Consider the following 19,096-nt stretch of genomic DNA (forward strand, 5'->3'; position numbering starts at 1 on the left):
AGTTTTATTTTTTTAAACGTTCTGCATGAAATTAGTTGCAAACAGTTCGCTGCAATGCAGAAGTTATTTGCTAATCAATCTAATAAAGTACTCTATTTTCCAATACTTATTTTATTTCTTGGAAAAAAGTTTAAACCTGCAATTATATTTCCTTCTTTCAATTTTTACAGTTCCACCTAAAAAACCAATGATTATGGATCAGAATGGAGAACTATTTCACAGCCTGATTGGTCCTTACAACGAAGGAGACCGACTGTTCCTTGTTTGTGAAACGGAAGGAGGTGAGTTCAATTCTTGTTCAAAGGAAGAGCTCAAAGCGTTCGCTTTCCAATGAGGTAAACCGGGTTCAAATCCCAGCGATGGCTGGTCAATATGAATCCGAATCCGGCTTGCGCCGACCACAGTGATGACGTGAAATATCCTCAGCGATAGACGACTCAAGGGTTAGAGTCTCTTTGCCTTCAGGCTAACCATGGGAGGTTCTCGTGGTTTTCCTCCCCATGTAACGCAAATGCGGGTTAGTTCCATCAAAAAGCTCTTCAAGAAGGCGAATTTCTCTCAATACTTGATTCAGGAGTTCCCTTGTCTTCCGGATTGGGTTCAAAATTACAAGGCTACGGAGTTGAACATTAGTAGTCGTAAACCCAAAAATTTGGTCGGCTGTTCAACAACGGTTATAAAAACAAAAACATCAACTTTATAAAGCATTAAAACACCAAGAATCTATTTTGTAAACGTATTTATTTTTTATTTTAAGCAACTTCAATTTAGCAATTGGTATAATAAATGGTAAAAATTTATATGGAAGTTTTTTAGCAACACTGATGTTTATGTTCAACACCATGTTCAACACAGCATAATAAAAAAATATCATAGAGCAATATTAAACATCCTCATGTGAAATAGCATAATTTAAAAGTGAAAATCAGGCACGTACTAATGTTATTATAAATATGGCATATAAAACAGCAATGTTATAGGTATTTTTTTTTTCTTTCACGAAAAAGTTGATGGTTATTTAATTTTGTTATAGAAAATTGATAAAGTTTGCTTTTATTTCCATTTATCTGAAATATTTTTCGTCAAGCTATACGCAAAATTACATGTTGAAAATGCACACATATAATAACACAATATTTGCATTTTAAAAAATATTTTAATTTTATAAACTTTATTTTATTATGAAATGTTAGTGTTTTTATAGTGTTTCTAAGAATTTAGAATACATTTTCGATGTTAAAAATTCAAAAAGTAACGTAAAAGGAAACTTGAAAACGAAAAATAATGTAAAGACGTAAAGAATTATTTGATAGGTATAGGAAGATAAGGAACAATATTTTCCTAAAAGTTTTTGTAAAAGTTATATTACTTATAGAAATTATATTTTAACGAATAATTTCCTTTTGAAAACAGCTACTTTTACTTCATTAGCTAAAAACAAAAATATACATATATAACCCTATCAATAAAATCGATAAAATTATAATCCGATTAAGAAATAAAATTATACATTTTAATGAGCCCATAAATAATAGATTTTTGGAATTATATCTATTAGTCCAACAATCTTGGTCATCTTTAAGGCCGCGTTCAGAAAAATCAATAAATTTTAAAAAAGCGTCCAGTATGTTTTTGTGTCCAATTGAGCACTACTTTTTATCTCATTTCATTCAGTGCAGCTTTTTGGTCATTGTTTAGAAGTCTTCGTTTTAAGATAAAATACATTATTACATCGAAATAAAAACAACATATTTTTAACTACGGCATCTGGTATGTTTTGGTACTTTAACGGATATTACTTATATCTGCTTTAGTTCGGCAATTTTGGTCGAATTTGAAAAGACGTTCGTAAAAACTAAACATTGTGAAAGCAACTATGGCGTCTCAAGTGTTTTAACATTTCCAATTGTTGAAAATGTTCATTTCTTAATAGCTCTTGAATTGAGCAAACTGAAGCATTACGATCGGCTAATGGAATTATAAGAAATTGCTGAAAATTATATTTGTTTAAGAGGATACCGATTTCTTGTTTGTTTTTTCTTTCTTCCAAAATTCAAATGATGTCAAAACTTTTAAAATTACGAAAAGTCTTAAAGTAATTTAGCGATCTTGCTGTTCTCCGAGGCTTTTGAATTAGCAAAAGGAAAATATGTTCTAAGTAGTAAAGAATTAATGTACCGGGAGGATTCAAATACGTTTCAATAAATCTTGATTAAAAAAACCTTTTAAAGTAAAAACATTAAACACATTATGTTTGCAAAATGATGTAGAGAAAATTAAAGATTTAATAGGGTAAAAATTTTAAATTTTTTTAAATTATTGTAAAAGGTTTTTAATAATTGAGGTTCTTTTCTAGAAACGCAAATATCAAATAAAGTCTCTAAATTCGACAGTTTTATTGAATAGTTTTAGAAAGAATATTTTAATTTGGAATCGTTTCTAGTCAAGTAATTCTTTTAAATAAAGTCATTAATTTTAATGAAGTTTATCTTATGATTCCCACAGAAACGTTAATACAAAAATTGTTCATGTCTTGCAACTAATTAAGTGACACGTTTGAATTTTTCTCAAAGAAAATGAGTAAATTAGGTTTCTGTAAAGACAATTTTGGTTTTTAACTTTTGTACATTGATAACTATAGCTAATAACATTATGCTAATGCACACTTTTAAACCTTTATTTAAAATGTATTTTTCAAAATGTTTTTCGTTTTGATAGACTTGTATACATCGCTGAACATCAAAATAAGTTGCAAGCGTTAAATTCCAAAAATAAAAGTTAATTTTTAGAAATTATTAATATTTTTACTGCATTAATTACCTATTTCTACATGCATGATATAATATTTTCAACGTGTTTTAGATAATGTAGTACAAATTTAAATAAATGGTAATCAAGAAGCAAATTACTAAAACGATATTTGTTCGTTACAAGCGTATTCCGGTTACGCAGTGGGCAAAGGAGGTGAGCCGGGGGCTTTCAGTTCGATCCTGGCAGTCGAGTATGCAACTAGCAAGGTATTCGCGGCAGGGAAAATGTTAAATATGTCGTGCCTGAATGTTCACTCATTGGATATGTGATATCTGAGTTTGGAAAAAAGGGTACCAGTTCGGGCACTTTCCACGTCGTCTGACTGTCGCCTTGGCGACCCAAGGCTGTCAGATGATAGAATCCTAAGAAACGCGGCTAGGGGCTTGGCTATAGTTGGGTGATACATGCATTTAATTATCAAAGTATCTGGCACTTCGATGTACGGTTATCCTATCTAATACATAATGTGATGTGGGATGAACCGCTGCTTAGGGGATAAAGCCCCGCTTCCCAATGAAATGACCCTTCCCAATGAAATGGACTTAAATTATGATAACCCATAACAAATCAATACCTCTGGGGGGATTGATCGTTTCCTGGTTGAGATCCAAAATTACGATCTGTGGATGAATAAATGGATGTATTCATCCACATGGATCCACCCTCTAAACCGGACTGTGACGTGTGTGTGAAAAAAAAGAAACGTAAGCTCCGCCTTAAATTTGCTTGGTTTCACCAAGCAGGCTTGATAATATTGGCAAGTAGCATTAGAAACAACAACAACAGAGTGTAAGAAACGTTTGTTGTTTCTCGCATGACCATTTAAATAAAGCTTTTAAAATATGACGCCTATGTAATAAACCCGTTAACCAATCATTTATGAGAAGTGTGTGTTTCAGGTAAACCCACACCTTCTCTGACGTGGTGGAGAGAGAGTGTCCTCCTGGATGACAGCTACGAAGTTAGTGCTGAAGGGGTGGTCAGAAATGAAATCGAAATAACATCACTTCAGAGGCATGACCTGATGGCTGTCTTCACATGCCAGGCTTCCAACAACAACCTCACGGTACCAGTCTCCAAATACGTCACTGTAGACATGAATTGTAAGTACTTTTAACTATCATACCTAAAGCACTGTTTCCTTTTTATGCAATTTCAGATTGCATAAGCAAATTACACTAGGTTAGATATTTTTATTTCCAATGAGCTGCACAATCGGTCTTGTCGATGAGCAGACCTAAGGCTCCTATACTATCAGAGCTGACCTATCAAGCAATATTGGAGCAAAAAAGTTTGCAAGTCAGCGTTATTAGTATTGTGCTTATGTTAGCTCTTCGGAGCAAAAATAGATGATGAGTCGGCCTGTCTAATTCAGGGGCTCTAAGCAGACCTAGTGCGTTCTCCAGAGGTGGTATCCATTCTTTCAGGACCACCACAATGGGTGAGATACCGTTGGTCATAAATATATAAATCATAGGTTAGATATAAATATATGTATTACAATACATCAATTTAGTAATTCTAATGAATAGAAATAGTACTTGCTGTACGATGAAGCAAAAAGATTCGTTCCTTTGATAGAACATGATTGACTCTTTCAGAAATGGTACGATTTGCTTCCATGAAAAAATTTTAACAATGAATAATAAGCAAAAAAAATATTTTTTTGATAAATTCAATTGAATTATGTCTTAGGAAAGTTTGAAGGATACACTTAGAAGAACATTTGTCCAAGAAAGAGTCATTGAAAGGTAAGTTTCTCGTTAAAGAAAACATTGACATGTACTACATTAATTAGTGCATTTTTTCACACAAAATGTACTAATTAATGTATGTAATTAACGTAACTAATTAATGTGTAATATAACGTACTAGTTAATGTATGTAATTAATGTAACAAAATGTTTGAAAGGTATTTTGAATTGTATATTTTGTTCTTAAAGCAAAAAATTTGGAATAAAACACAAATATACAAAAATTATATACTATGGTTTCGGTTCTATAAACAAGAACTTTTCTCAGTGTCTGAACAACAAATGACAGTAGAAAAGTAACGAAACAAATATCTGCAAAGTGGTTTAATTAGTAACAGTGAGGAACAAATTTGAACAAGATAATAAAAAAAGGGAGAAACGAAACGTATGTTAGGTGTTTAGAGAAGTACTCCAGGATGCAAGATTAAATTGGAATGGATTTCCAAACGTTGGGAAAGAATGGGGCACTAGAATGATTATTAACTAAATTACTAGAATATTTCAAAATATGAAATGATTCTCAGAAATCTAAACCAGTAGTAGGATAGTAAAAATTAATGATTTTATCAAAATAAAACTCAAACCTGCGTTTATAATTTCATCTATATAGAGCGATGGAAGATAATTTAATATCCTGATTTTTCCCATATCTTTCTTGGTCTTCCAATCAAAATTTCAGGACACGTTCAGTTTGTCGAATATACGTAATTCCGCCCTGACAGGAAATTTGATAAATACCCCAGCTATTAAACCAGAACGAAATCTTCGAGACATTAATCTTTAATTTAAACAATGAATTATTATAGAATTAAAGCTATAGCATGTCATTTCTGAACCTTTGTTTATACTTTATTCACTCATCCTGCAGGATATACTTGGATCCAAAAAGTATATCCTATCTTCATTTAAAGGTATTTGCTTTTCATAAAAGTTAGAATGGAATTTATATAGTATATCTTGTGCAAATGAATAAACTACACCTCTAAAAATTAGCACCTGTTAAAAAGGATAATTTTTTTTAGTAATAGTTAGTTGCTTATTCATATTCATTAATCAAATATTCGTAAAAAGATGGAATGAAATGCATATTAACTTTAGTATGCATTTAGAATGACTTTTACTAGAAAAAAAGCACATGTTTAAATCTTTTGTTTACACTTAAAATTATTCACACAAAAACTAAATTGCACCTAATTCTCATAAGTTCTAAAATGAACTTGTGTGAATGACAACGCTTTTGATTCACAAAGATTTTCAGTTCAGAGAAAAATTAAGAAAAGTTTGAAAAGTTTCTCAAAATTTCAAAATTTTTAAATGTTTCTTTAAAAAGGAGGGAGCTTTCATTGTAATGCTTTTTAAAACCGTAACCATCTTGTAGTAAAGAACAATTTTATTCATTTAATTCCTAAAATAAGTGATTATACGCAGATAATATTAGTCACGGAAAAGAGAACTTTTTGTTTCTTTTGTGTCTTGTATGTCTTTCCTTGTTGTAAGCATGAGAATTCGTGAGCTTGGCTTCTTTTTTACAAAAACTCTCTTCATTTTATCACCTTATAGGTGGCTATCCTTTTATAAGCTCCTTTTACTACCCCATTTTGGTACTGAAATTATCTTACGGCATATTCTTTTGGAGGATGCAGATTTACCTATTGGATGTATTTTATCAAAATTAGATTCTTTAATTGCGAAGCAATTTTATATAAGCCATTATTTCTAAAAGCGGAATAAGTCCACTTTGGGAAAAATGAGTTGGTAGCAATATTCGTAGAATTTTTTTTTTTAAATTTTTGTTCGAGAGATTAAAAGAGAAGTACAGTCATAAATCCATATAACCATATAGAGAAAAAGCGTGGAGAGAAAAAATAGCAAAAATTAGAGGCAGCTGCAGTGATAGTCTATGAATCATAAAGGCTTCTGGTCCCCCAGTTGTGGTCCACAAGAGAACGTTTAGTTAAAGATCGGCAAATGATGAGATGGTCATCAACCAGAGACTGCAGACTGGACTGGATGCTGGCTGAGACGGGGCAAGTGTTTCGGAAGACAGTCATGGCCAGCGGCGAGCCTAAACTCAGTCACCATTTTTCTTCTGGACCACTTTGAGATTAAAGATAATTTGTCTTTCCATGACTTTTGACGTGTTCAAACAGCGAGGTTCTTTTTGAACTCCTAATACATGTTATTTTTGATGAATCGTTTTAATGTTCTAGAATAGGTACTGGGAAGAGATAATAGTTCTAAAAGATGTACAAGAAAGAGATAATAGTTCCAAAAGATTCACTGGAACGAGAGAATAGTTCTAAAAGATGTATTGGAAAGAGAGAATAGTTCTAAAAGATGTACTGGAAAGAGATAATAGTTCTAAAAAATGTACTGGAAAGAGATAATAGTTTTAAAAGATGTACTGGAAAGGGATAATTAGTTCCAAAAGATGTGCTGGAAAGAGATAATAATTCTAAAAGACGTACTGGAAAGAGATAATAGTGTAGAGTGAAGACACACTTTTTGTCCATTGAATCAATCAGCAATCTCATTGCTATGGATTTTAAAAAGCCCTGAGATCCACTGTAAGATATTTTTCAGACAAATAAGCTTTGTAACAGTCTCCAACATTCCACCACAAAATACAAAAAATTCAAGTTTGACATTAATTTTAGCAAGATATAGATGTCTTCTATATATTATTATAGTCATACATTCAATGCAGCATGAATAAATATTAAAATAATCAAAAAAAATTTCGCTAAAACTTTTATCCCCCCCCCCAAAAAAAAACTTTCTTTGAAGTAGTCTTATTAAACATTCAAAAATAACTGCTCATTTATATATTCAATGGCGATTTAATGATTTTAACTAGAGAATGTGTACCGTTGAGAATGAAAGATATTCAAATTTCCATTTTTAAAATCAGCATTTGTAATGAAATTTATATATTTAATTTTCGTTATTGAGATCCCCGGGGCTGAACTAGGACTGCACAGTGTCACTCTAATTCAGCTCCATGATGCTTTGTGAAGAAATCACTTTTGATAAAAGTGTGGCTCAACACTATATTGCTCCAAGATCTTCATACGTTTCAGCTTATTTAGAAAAAAATTACTTTTAAAGTCAAACCGTTATTTTTCTCTTTATTCTCTTGCAGTGATTGAATTTTTATATTAATGAATTATGTAGTTATACAACTAAATTCAAAATGATAACTACCCAGCTTAGTGTAATATTTAATTGTAAGAATGATCATCATTATTGGTACATCGTCCCGGGGTGAGATTTTCCAATCCCGTGGCATTTGACGACTCGCTCTTCTGCTTGGCGATTTTTTAAATAAAAGAAACTTAATTCTTATTTTTTTAAGTTCAGGTTAATTTAAAAAGATGTAAAAGCTTGCATTATAATTGCGGCCAAATCTTCAAAGCCAAAGAGAAAAATCCAGCCAAAAGAGAAAAATCTTCAAAAAAGAGAGCAAGTGGTTAAATGCCTCTGGATTGTAAATTTGCTGTCAGGATGGGTCTTGACTAGTCCTAAACATTACTCCATGCAGTATTTTTTAATAAATTTCTGGTTCACATAGATTACGAGAACAAAAAAAAATGTCTTTTCAATCAGCACTTAAGTAACATTTTATGTATAAAAAATCTATTCTTAGTAAACTTTTATACCTACAGTTACACAGAGTCCTTACCTACCTCAATTTACCTACAGTCTATTCTTATTCTATTCTCTGAAAATTTTTATACCTACAGTTACTCGGATCAAATATTCCAAACTAGATAAATCAGCCGGGTAACGTTAAACTCCTCAACTCTTCTTTTTAAATTCACAAAATAAAAACATAAATCTTTTGCTTTTCTTACACGGCGATTTTTGAATCCTTTCTATTAAAGCTAGATATAAATAACGAAAGCAAATAGAATACAATAAAATGAAGTGAAGTAAGTTTAAATTTGAATAGATTTTTGAAACGGAGTCTTTGATTTAAACCACGGATAAAAGATTTAGAAAAAATATTTTCTTTCAGATTTTCAAGAATTTTAGAAAGTTCGCGTTGTTTGAAGAATACCTTTTATTTTTGACTTTTAAGTTTCGTTAGATCAAAAAATGAAAAAAATACACAATACAGTGAAAAACCACCAGCTTCTTTAACAAAAACTTGGTATTTGATGTGCTTTAAAAGTTTTTCGAGCTTTTAGCCAATTTTTTGTTGAATACATTTTGCACCCATTCTCTCTTTTGTTTTTGAAAACTGTTCTTCAGAATTGTTAGCCTTTTTTTAGTGGTGAATATTCAGAATACTTTCCGCTGGGATGCATAATGGAACTTTCCGAAAAACGCGCTCAGAGAAGATGAACATTTTTTTTTCTTAAATCATCTGATCTAAATGCATTTTTATGTAAGTGATTATATCCTTGTTTGATGCTTTTTCTCCTTTCTTTAGCCTACTTCTTCTGGCGCGTAAAATTTTGCTTTGGCGTGCATTTACCTGGAATAAATTTTTGATTTATAAGTCCTAGGAAATGATGCGTAAATTAAAGTTCAATGCAATGATATAGACGAGTAACTACTGTTAAATTTATGTACATCTTCTGCTTGATTTACTTTGGCGTTATGAAAGCAATTGTTTTAAAAGGCGTGTTTTCTTTTAACTCCAGTAACTGAATGCTGATATGGAGAGCTGGGATGCTTTACTTAATTTCACATACTCTAAACTGGAATAAATTTGTCATCCTGGACATTTATGGTACAAAAGATTATTTTTGACGTCCTGACAAGTCTCTAAACAAAAAATCTATTGTTATCTTCAAACCCATGTCAAGTACAACATAGTTTATTTATTTATTTTTACTACGTTTTATAAACTGGATTTTGTGGGCACACGTGTTAAAACTTGCAATCGAAATTTTGATCACTTTCCGATTATTTGATCATTTCTCAACTGATGGTTTGTACTAGATGGCGGTACAAGTTAAAAAAATTTTTTGAAGACTACATATTGCCGTATGATTTTTATCGTCGATAAAATGTAGATAGAACTAATTGGAGAGAAAATATCCCTGCTGGTGATATGTACCTGCTAAGAATTTGTTCTCTGATCACAACCTCTACAAAACATATCTTATCATCTTTTTTGCTTCAAAATATTCTTTTTTTTATTTATCGTCATCAAAGATATTGATCATTTCTTGGCTTACTAGAATAATTAAATTTCAACCTGGACTCTGGGTCCGATGACAATACAAACTGCAATCGTTTCCAGAACTTTGCAAGACAACCAAAACATCTAGAACATTTTTTAAATGTAAACATGTTATTGCTTTCACAAAATTAATTTTGATCACCGAACTGGAAAGGAACCCTTTGCGATGATCTACCAATTCAGAAAAAAGTTGGTTTCTGATCTAAGTTAGCTGTCGTATTGTCTTTTACTTTATTCTGTCTCAAAAAGTCATACTAGTATTTATAATTTAAAAATGTTCCGAATGACTCCATTTAATTTGAAAGAATGTCCAAAACATATAGTTCATGTAAAAACTTGATTTTTTTTTTAAACGCGGCTCTTATGTCGCATAAAATATCTAAAGCAATATGATTCCAGAAGATTTGTATTTAACTGAAAATAATGACCAGACACATGGTGTAGAGCAGGAACTGGCAAACTTTTTTGATCGAGGGCCAAAAATCGAGAAAAAACAGTTTGGTGGGCCAAGTTAAAACTTCTAAAAAAATACGATATACGTTTTAATTTAGATATTTGATGAGATGAATGAAACTGCTATTTCATTTCCTTATATTGATTCCAAGTGAGATGTGCTTATTTTAAGGAACGAGGCTAACGATTTTAGTTCTAGTTGTTCAAACGAAGAACGATTCTAGTTGTTCAAGTTCTAGTTGTACTTTAAACAAAGAAGATCTGTGTAAGTGCATCTATCATTGAACGCATGGCACTCTAAATCAACTTTGCGTTTTTTAGAAGCTTTTTTGGGGATAAAAAAGTTTACAAATAAGTCAAAAAAGCACTAACCATTTTATAAATTTAATAATTTAACCATTATTTACATTATGTGTGCAATTTCTCCATACCCAATAAATGTTAGAACTCACGCTGGCAGAAAAATCCACTCGTTGGAGCTTAAAATGCGCAATCTGCCACATGTGAAGTGCAATTCACCTACAGTAGATTCCATATGTCTGCTCCTCGAGAAAGACAGACCCTCGTTGGAACCAATCTACGGCTATTTTATTTTATAAAGAACTTCTACTTTCAACATTTTACCAATTGAAGCTGTCTGTGCTAACTATTTCCATCAATTTATGCTTTGGAGAACAAAAATAGAGAAAGTAAAAAGGTCATCAAAACTTAGTTTAAAAAGAAAGAACAAAAAAAACTTTAAACAAAGTGGACAAGAAAATGGAGTTAAAAATCTTTCCGCGGGCCGGATAAAACCTTCCGGTGGGCCACAGTTGGCCCATCCCTGGTGTAGAGTATTATGTCTGATCACCGATGTGGCTTCAATAACGGGCAATTTAAAACGTTAGTGTTTTGATCAAGGCATTCTCGTTTATTGCATTTTGCTTCATTTTTTGTTAATAATTCATACCGGTATCAACAATTTAAAAATGCTAAGAATGGCTGCAGTTGACGTACATTGGATACTAAAGAACGTTCTAGAATGGCACAATTTAGTGTTATAAAGCATTATAACTTGTTTTTTTTACAGTACATTTTTATATTGGTTAACAAAGAAAAATCTTGCAGTTCTATCAGAACTTATGAAAGCGAAAGCAGCTGACTTAATAAGACGCGATGTTTCAGAAAAAAATTCCTATCCAATTTTTATACAATTTGTTGCCAACTAGACATTATCTACGAACTTCAAAGCTTCTTTTTTCTGGTGTGAATGGATTTTAGTAAACGGGTTTATGACTCAATTTCTGGTCCACCAATTGCAAAACAATTTCAACTTTTTCAAACTAACTTTTTTTTCCCCACAAATATATATGGCTGAATAGGAGGTAATATAATAAAAACGCCTGAAACTTTTCAGGATAAAAATGCTGTTCCAATATGGTGTGGCTGATAAAACTCGACTCTTTTTGCGGTTATAAGAAAAGCTATTTGTCGATTCGACTTTCAAAGCCCGATATAACATTTTATGTCTCGATTCGTATTTTCTGTCGCTGGACAAAGACATTCTTTAGGTTTCTTAATGAGCAAGAAGCGCAGATTATTTGAAAGAAAAGCGGCCTTGAAATTGAATTTTTATCAAAATATAAACCGCCTTCATCCTTTTACATCGTTAGTTTATTTTCCAAATCCCTTCATTTCACAGTATGGTATTTTCTTGTCAACTTTCGTCTGATATATTCTATATAAAATTGCTTTCATCGTTAAATGTTTCACTCTGTGTTAAAAGAAATACAATGTGTATACCCATTTCCAAATTTTTGGAGAATCTGTTTTAAGATTTTTTTGTTCAAAAAATAGTTTTAAAAAAAAATTATAATGTCTGGTGCTTATCAGATATAGGCGCCATATTTTGGCGATTGCTTTTCCAAGTTGTAGCCAACCCGAACATTGGTTTTTGTCTGTACATAGTCATAAAATATATTATAAAATGTACTATAATAATAAATATAACTTATAAGAAACTGAATGTAATTTATTTAGTAGAGGAAAATATACTTTGAGGTACTCCTTGACGAAAATTGGGAAATATTTACAGGCAATTGCGCTTACGTGCAATGCCTTACCAAATAAAATGACGCCAGAAACATAATGCACTGGAAAATAATTAAAAATCATTTGTTTGCTTTAAACCCGTAAAATAAAACATAGTTTATTTATTTATTTTATTACTTTTTTTTAAACTCGATTTCGTGGGCGTACAAAAGTTTGATAACTTTCCGACTATTTGATCATTTCTCAACTGAAGTTTTGTACTAGCAGGCAGTGCAAGTTTCAAATATTTTCTGAAGACTACAAGTAAAATATATTGCCGTATTAACGCCATAGTGATTTTTATCATCCATAAATAATCATATGGACGAATCATCGAATAGTGATACTATTCGATTAGCTGATGTGCAAATATCAAAGCTGGAGGTATGTGCCTGTAAGAATTTGTTCTGCGATAAAATGTAACATTAATACATAACATACACGCAAACACGGAAAAAAAAAGTATAAAATTTACATTTGGCAGCTCCTTTTACTTTGGCGATTTTTATGTTCTTACAGAAAAAGTGAATAAAAAGTGAGATTTTCTCATAATATATCAAGAAAGAAACAAATCGTCAAATATAAGATTTTATGTACAATATAAAATCAAAAGAACGGTACCCAAGCCGAGGTATACCCAATTTTAAATTCTAATTATAAAAATATAGTAAAAAAACACGATTAAAACATAAAAACATAACAAAATACCTGGGTTGCCATAAATGAAACATCATCGCCCATTCTGGACACCAACTTGATGATAACCGATGAGACCCTTGAAAACTCGACTACCCATTTACCTTATAATAGACCTATAACGGTAATTCAATATGTTCATTATAAAATGGTGCGTATTGAGATTATATTATGGGATTTCTATAAAATGTAATAAAAAATCACCATACCTTTATTTTTGATTGTTGCTTTTGAATTTGATTGTTGCTTTGAAAATGCTGTAGTGTTTTTTGCTTTTCCTTTTTTAAATTAAGATATAAGTATCTGATATGATAAAATTAAATAAATTTAAACAGAATAATAGCTAAATATAGTTAAAGATTACATCAATTAATGTATGTTAAATGCATCTGTATTCAAGAAAAAATCTACAGATAAATGAAAAATAAATGAATCATTAATAGATTAATACCATTGTAAATTTTATTAATATTATGTTGATAACAGCTGAAAGTTTCCGGGTTTCTTCGATCTCTTAAGGATCTTTTTTAATTATTTATTTCTGCTCAATAAGAATACACCGACAGCTTTGAGAAGCAGTTTTAAACATTTAACTTTAATATGAAGAAATAGAAAGAAACTTTATACTTTTTCTTTTGTATCGATCTTAAAACTATAACTATACAGAATAAATTTCTCCATTAGCAATTGAGCACAAAAACCACAATAAAAAAGGTGATTAATAGAAAAGTCGTCTTGCCTTGCCAGTTATGACAAATAAATCCCTTCAAAACCAAAATGAGAAATTTAAGAGAATTCAACAGAATTCTATTAATTGAAAGTGATTCTGTGTGCTGAAAGCTGAAAAAAGTACTGCTCATTTATTGTTTCATACTAATAGCTGGTAAGAAAATAGATTGTATCATTTTTGCTTTACAATATTTTTGTCACCCAAAACTATTTCGACATACCGCCCATGAGATGGATAAAAAAAAGCAGAGTAAATATTTATGGACATTAGTAATATTTCTAGTATCCATTTATTTACTCTGTACTATTGTTGAAGAAATTTACGTCTGTTTTTATAGCCTTAATATCCACAGATGCCTATAAGAGTATTACGTTTGACCTAAGCAAGGCTATAAAATCCATACATTTACTCCTGTTCTTTACGATTTTCATTATTTCACTAAGTGAATTTAACGGGTAGTGGATTTGGAATACCATTCAATGCTCCCATTCCGAAAATCTTTAGAAAAATTCAGGTTCACTTTTGAGACCATTCTTTGGAGTAAGAGTAACAAAATGTGTTTACCTATATATAGGGTGTTCCGTGTTGTTCACCCTATATATATTATTTCTCTAAAGAGACTGTTATGCATTTGCATTTGCTTTTTTTTAGAAGCTGCTTTAAAGCGTAAGTCTCAAATATATTAGTTCTAACCTATTTTATTACTACATCTTGTTCCTTTAATATCTGTAAAATTCTTTTCTTACAATCGATATTTTTACGACTTTCCAACAAACTGGAGTATTCAAATCATTACTGGAGACCCTTGCCTGATGGCAATGCTAGTTTCAAAACATTTCCTGACCGCTATAAGTAAATTTTAACACCAAATAAAAGTTCCAATTTTTCCGACTGAATCGATATTTTAAATTTTTACTGGACCTCTGTGCTGATTGACAATAAAAATTACAAATTGTTTCAGCATAAAAGGGATAATTTATCCTCATATTTTAAAGGAAGGAAGTTTATCGTCAAGTAAATTACGATCACTTTTACAGCTATCTAGATGGCTCAAATTTCAATTGTATATCTCTGTGCTTGATTCTAATACGAGACAAAATTGTTTTCCAAATGGTGCAAGCAAAATTTATCCATTGCGTACCGTGATTGTGGTTTACTAGTATCTCGCTAGGAAATTTTAGATGGTGTTAACTCTCTGGTTGGCTAGCTTTGATCAAACAACCTCGATTTCTCTCCTGGGCTGATAAGCAAATGTATTTTCTTTCTTCTTCTTTTTTTTTTATTTAAAATAATTCTTTTTCTTAGTAGGATTTAAAAACGGTACGTTTGCTCAGAAGCTTCATAAGTTTGATGACCCCACTAGCTTAGACCATTTTCTGAATCTTATAATAAAACAACTACTTCATTTTCCAACATTTTGAAAGCCGTATCGCGAGTTTAACTCTGTCATCATAAGTTTGCACGCATAAGCAAAGTACAATAAAATTGGAAGTACAAGAAAAAAATTGAAAAAAAAAAAGATTTATAATTCAATTTAAAATTTTAAGATAGATAGGTAAGACTGTTAGAGTTTAATAAAAATTATATTATTTGGTGCGAATTAAGTAAAATTATTTAATATTATTGTTAAAATGGATAGATGGGTTGCATAATTGGATGTATCTCTGGATATAGTCATGATTAATATAGGCAAATGATAAATTTTTGTAATAATTTAATTAAGGCGGAGAATAGTAAAAAAGGTAATTGGATTAAGAGGAATGTGATCGTTAAGGAAAGTGGTAGTACAATGCTAATGTGGGATAACAATAACCCAATAGATCCAAAGGGTCACAAAGTGTGAGGCTTGAACAAATTGGATAAATTGGAATCACCAAATTTGGAAAAAGGGCGAAACTGAAATAATTGAGGATTAAAGATAAATAAGACAAAGTCATACTATATCCTGATATAAATATATGATTTAATACAGCAAGCTGATGTTTCTAAAATTATTAAATATGCATGCCCAAAACAATAAATGAAAGGTACTCACCGCACATACAGGAAAAATTGATGGAAAAAAACGATAAATTGAAGAATTACACATGAGCAACTGAATATATTTTTATTAATTTTTTTAAATCACGCAATCACACACAAAACAAATAGTTGAATATGAATTTAGAGATATTATTTCACTAATGACAAGGTTTTTGAGGAGAAATAAGTGACAAAGTTTGAATTAGAAAAAGGTAATATAAAGGTCGCAATCAAAGGTGAATTTGAAGAGTGATGTGAAAAATACGAAATTATTTAACTTACAGAAATTACTGATTTACGAAGAAACTTTAAAGATCCGAAAGAGTTGATATGAAGAACATTAAATTACTGAAAATTATAAAGATTTTAAGGATTCTACATTGATATTTTAGGTTAAAAAAATTGGGATGTTGGAAAAAGAATTAATTTCCTCGATACGGACCGAAGTCCACATCTCGGAGAAAAAAAATAACTACCCAGATGGAAGCACAAAAAGAGAATATATTAAAAGTGAATTAAAAAATTCGTTAACTGGTGCAGGACCAGGAAAGTTACAGCCAATTAAACTTAAAGAGGAGGAGGGTTTAAAAAAAAAGGAAAGAGATTGGTTAGTTAGCCCCCCTAAAAAAATAAAAGAAGTAAAAAAGAAAGACGGGTAAAAGAGGGGTTGACCCTCCCACAGGACGATGACCGTGTTGACCATGAGGAAGGTCAACCAGAAAGTTAAAATAAATATAATTGCTGTATTGAAAAAAAAGAAATAAAGTTTTAATAAAATTAACGGATTACATATAACTAGAGATTAAATTGTCACTTTGCATTAAATGTAAATGTGACAAAGACGCTTCTAAAATTTAACGATGTTTTACAATTTTTTATCTTTTATAAAAAGAACATTTTTTTTCAAACGGGAATAAACATGCAACCTGTAAAAATTTCTTATTAGTTCCTAATTTATAATTATATAAGAGATTCAAAGACAAAATTTTTCCGCAAAAGAGCTCTCTGATAAAAGGGGCGTCGTCTAATTATTTCTGGAGGTGACGCCCCACACTTAAACGTGGTTGTACCCTATTTAAACATAGTAATATTTTACCTTCTAGTTAAGTACTTATTTATTTTTGTGCTCTGCCCTTTCAGAATGAGTTGCACGTCCTTGTGGTTAAGTTCATTCAGAAAGCACCTTCGCACAAAAGGTGTTGCACGTGAAGAAAAATGAGGATTTGTGGAAGAAAAATTTTAGTCATCATTCATTAAATCTGGCAACATTCCAGAACGAATTCGGTAGAAAGGATGTTAATTCACAATGCATACAGAATTGAATAACCGTTATGAATAGTGGATGAAGTATATAACTGTAACATTTTAACAGTAAGCGAAATTACTTTTTTCCCATTCTTAAATTAGCCTCTTTTTTTGTCGAGCTTGCTACTTTTTATATTCATATTCCATCTTTGGAAATAGTCTTTAAGTGAAATTTTTTTAATTCCCATACGCATCTTAACACTTTTATTAACTATGTGAAGGTTGAATCTTGCGTTTTTGATCTCTCTTCGTATAAATGAAGTACTCAAATCATCTCTGCCTTCTGAAAATGCAGATTACGATTGTTTTTTGACGGGTATAAGCTTAATTTTTTGTCAATTTATATGGCCGAAAGAAAGGTATCGTCATATGAAGTGTCTACCCTTTGCTATTAAAAAGTGTTTAAAATTAAATTGGAACTCTTCAAGCAGAATTTATCTCTTTCGCTTAACGTCAAGAAAATTGCGACCACATTTTTTTTATCGACTTTGAGGATTCAAATTCCAACTAGCGCTTTGTGTCTGACTCCAATACAGGTTACGAATCGTCAAGAAAATTACTACCATTTACTACTAAGAAGGATTACATTTCAACCGGAGCTCTGTATCTGACACCAACATAAGTTACAAATCATAAAAAAGTACTTCCTCTAACTACTTAGAAGGCTAAAATTTCAGCTGGAGCTCTGTGTCTGACGCAAAAGCAAGTTATGTACCGGCAAGAAAATTACTACCACTAACTATTTAAAAAGTTCAAATTTCAACTGGAGCTCTGTATCTGACACTAATACAAGTTGCGTATCGTCAAGTAAATTACTTCCTCTAACTACTTAGAAGGCTCAAACTTCAACTGGAGCTCTGTATCTGACACCAATATAAGTAACGTATCGTCAAGAAAATTACTACCACTAACTACTTAGGAAGCTCACATTTAGACTGGAGCTCTGTTTCTCATACCACAACTTACAGGAGTGTCCTATATTGTGTAAGCGAATTTTGTCATCAATAAAAATTTCTTCCACTTTATATATAGAAAATTAATTTAGATATATACTGTACATTTGTAAAAAAAAACTATTTTTCTCGAACGCTATCTAGTGGTAACAAGAAGGATTTTTGAAGTGTCAGCTAGTCCCAACGCTTTGACTTCATGACATAAACTATAATTTAAAATTTTATGTGTTATTATCTCTTATCTGTTATTTTTAGCAATTATTCATTGATTTCTGAAGTAATAATTGTACCGACTTTATACTTTCTTCCAACTTACTTTGGGTTGAGATCTTATTCTGACACATAAAGTAATGTGTAATGCTGCTATTAATTTCATTTTGTTTTTCACTTTGTTATGTCCTAATCTGTGGCTACTTTATAAAAATAAAACCATGCAAATCCTTACTTCTTACGTTTTATCACTTTCTTCAGTGACTTTAGACTTTTTTTCCAACACTGTAGTTCCAGAGATATGATTAGTAAAAACGAAAAACAGCATTAAAGGGAGGAAAATTTTAACAGCTCTCTTAATTAAATCGTTTAGAAATATATGCATGACATTTTGATAGATTTAAAATAGTTTAGTATTTAAATAGTTTACGAATTCCTATAACTAGTATATTTGTAAAAGTGATTTACGCTGATCAAAATTGCTTTTACGAAACTTTAAATGCATTTCGACCTTTTTACTGCAAAAATGGTCATTTTCGTCAAACACCCACCCCAAAATTCTTTTTTTATTCCTTTTATTGTAATCCACATTTGTCCGCATTTTTTTTAAGCTAATTGTTTACTTTCTTGATTTTAAGCTTAAAATCGATTTTATTTTGACAAAAATGACTTAAGGTATCCGACTAGTATCGACAACTTTTTTTTTAAAATATTAATATAAAATTTGAAAAAACTACTTTATTTGCTTAATTATGTTTAAAAATTTATAAAACTGGCAAAGGCAACTATTATTATTATGATTATTTTCTTTTTATATGGCCATTTTTAGGCAAAAATAACGGTTTCATGTTTTGAATTATTATCTTAAAGACATGTGCATATGCATATAATGCTGAAT

The 19,096-nt window shown here is 30.9% G+C and overlaps 1 protein-coding gene across 5 annotated transcripts in view; it reads left to right on the forward strand.

Annotated features, from left to right (window-relative positions):
• Positions 1–19,096, forward strand: part of LOC107454647 (synaptogenesis protein syg-2) — a 354,446-nt gene that overhangs the window by 292,975 nt on the left and 42,375 nt on the right. For all 5 annotated transcript variants that reach the window (XM_071183678.1, XM_016071899.4, XM_016071898.4 and 2 more), the window contains 2 exons: positions 171–281; positions 3,711–3,914. In XM_071183678.1, the coding sequence (XP_071039779.1) occupies positions 171–281; positions 3,711–3,914 (315 nt within the window). The remainder of the gene's footprint in view (positions 1–170; positions 282–3,710; positions 3,915–19,096) is intronic.

The sequence above is a fragment of the Parasteatoda tepidariorum genome, chromosome 1 (genome assembly GCF_043381705.1).
Source record: "Parasteatoda tepidariorum isolate YZ-2023 chromosome 1, CAS_Ptep_4.0, whole genome shotgun sequence".
NCBI classification, from domain to species: domain Eukaryota; kingdom Metazoa; phylum Arthropoda; class Arachnida; order Araneae; family Theridiidae; genus Parasteatoda; species Parasteatoda tepidariorum.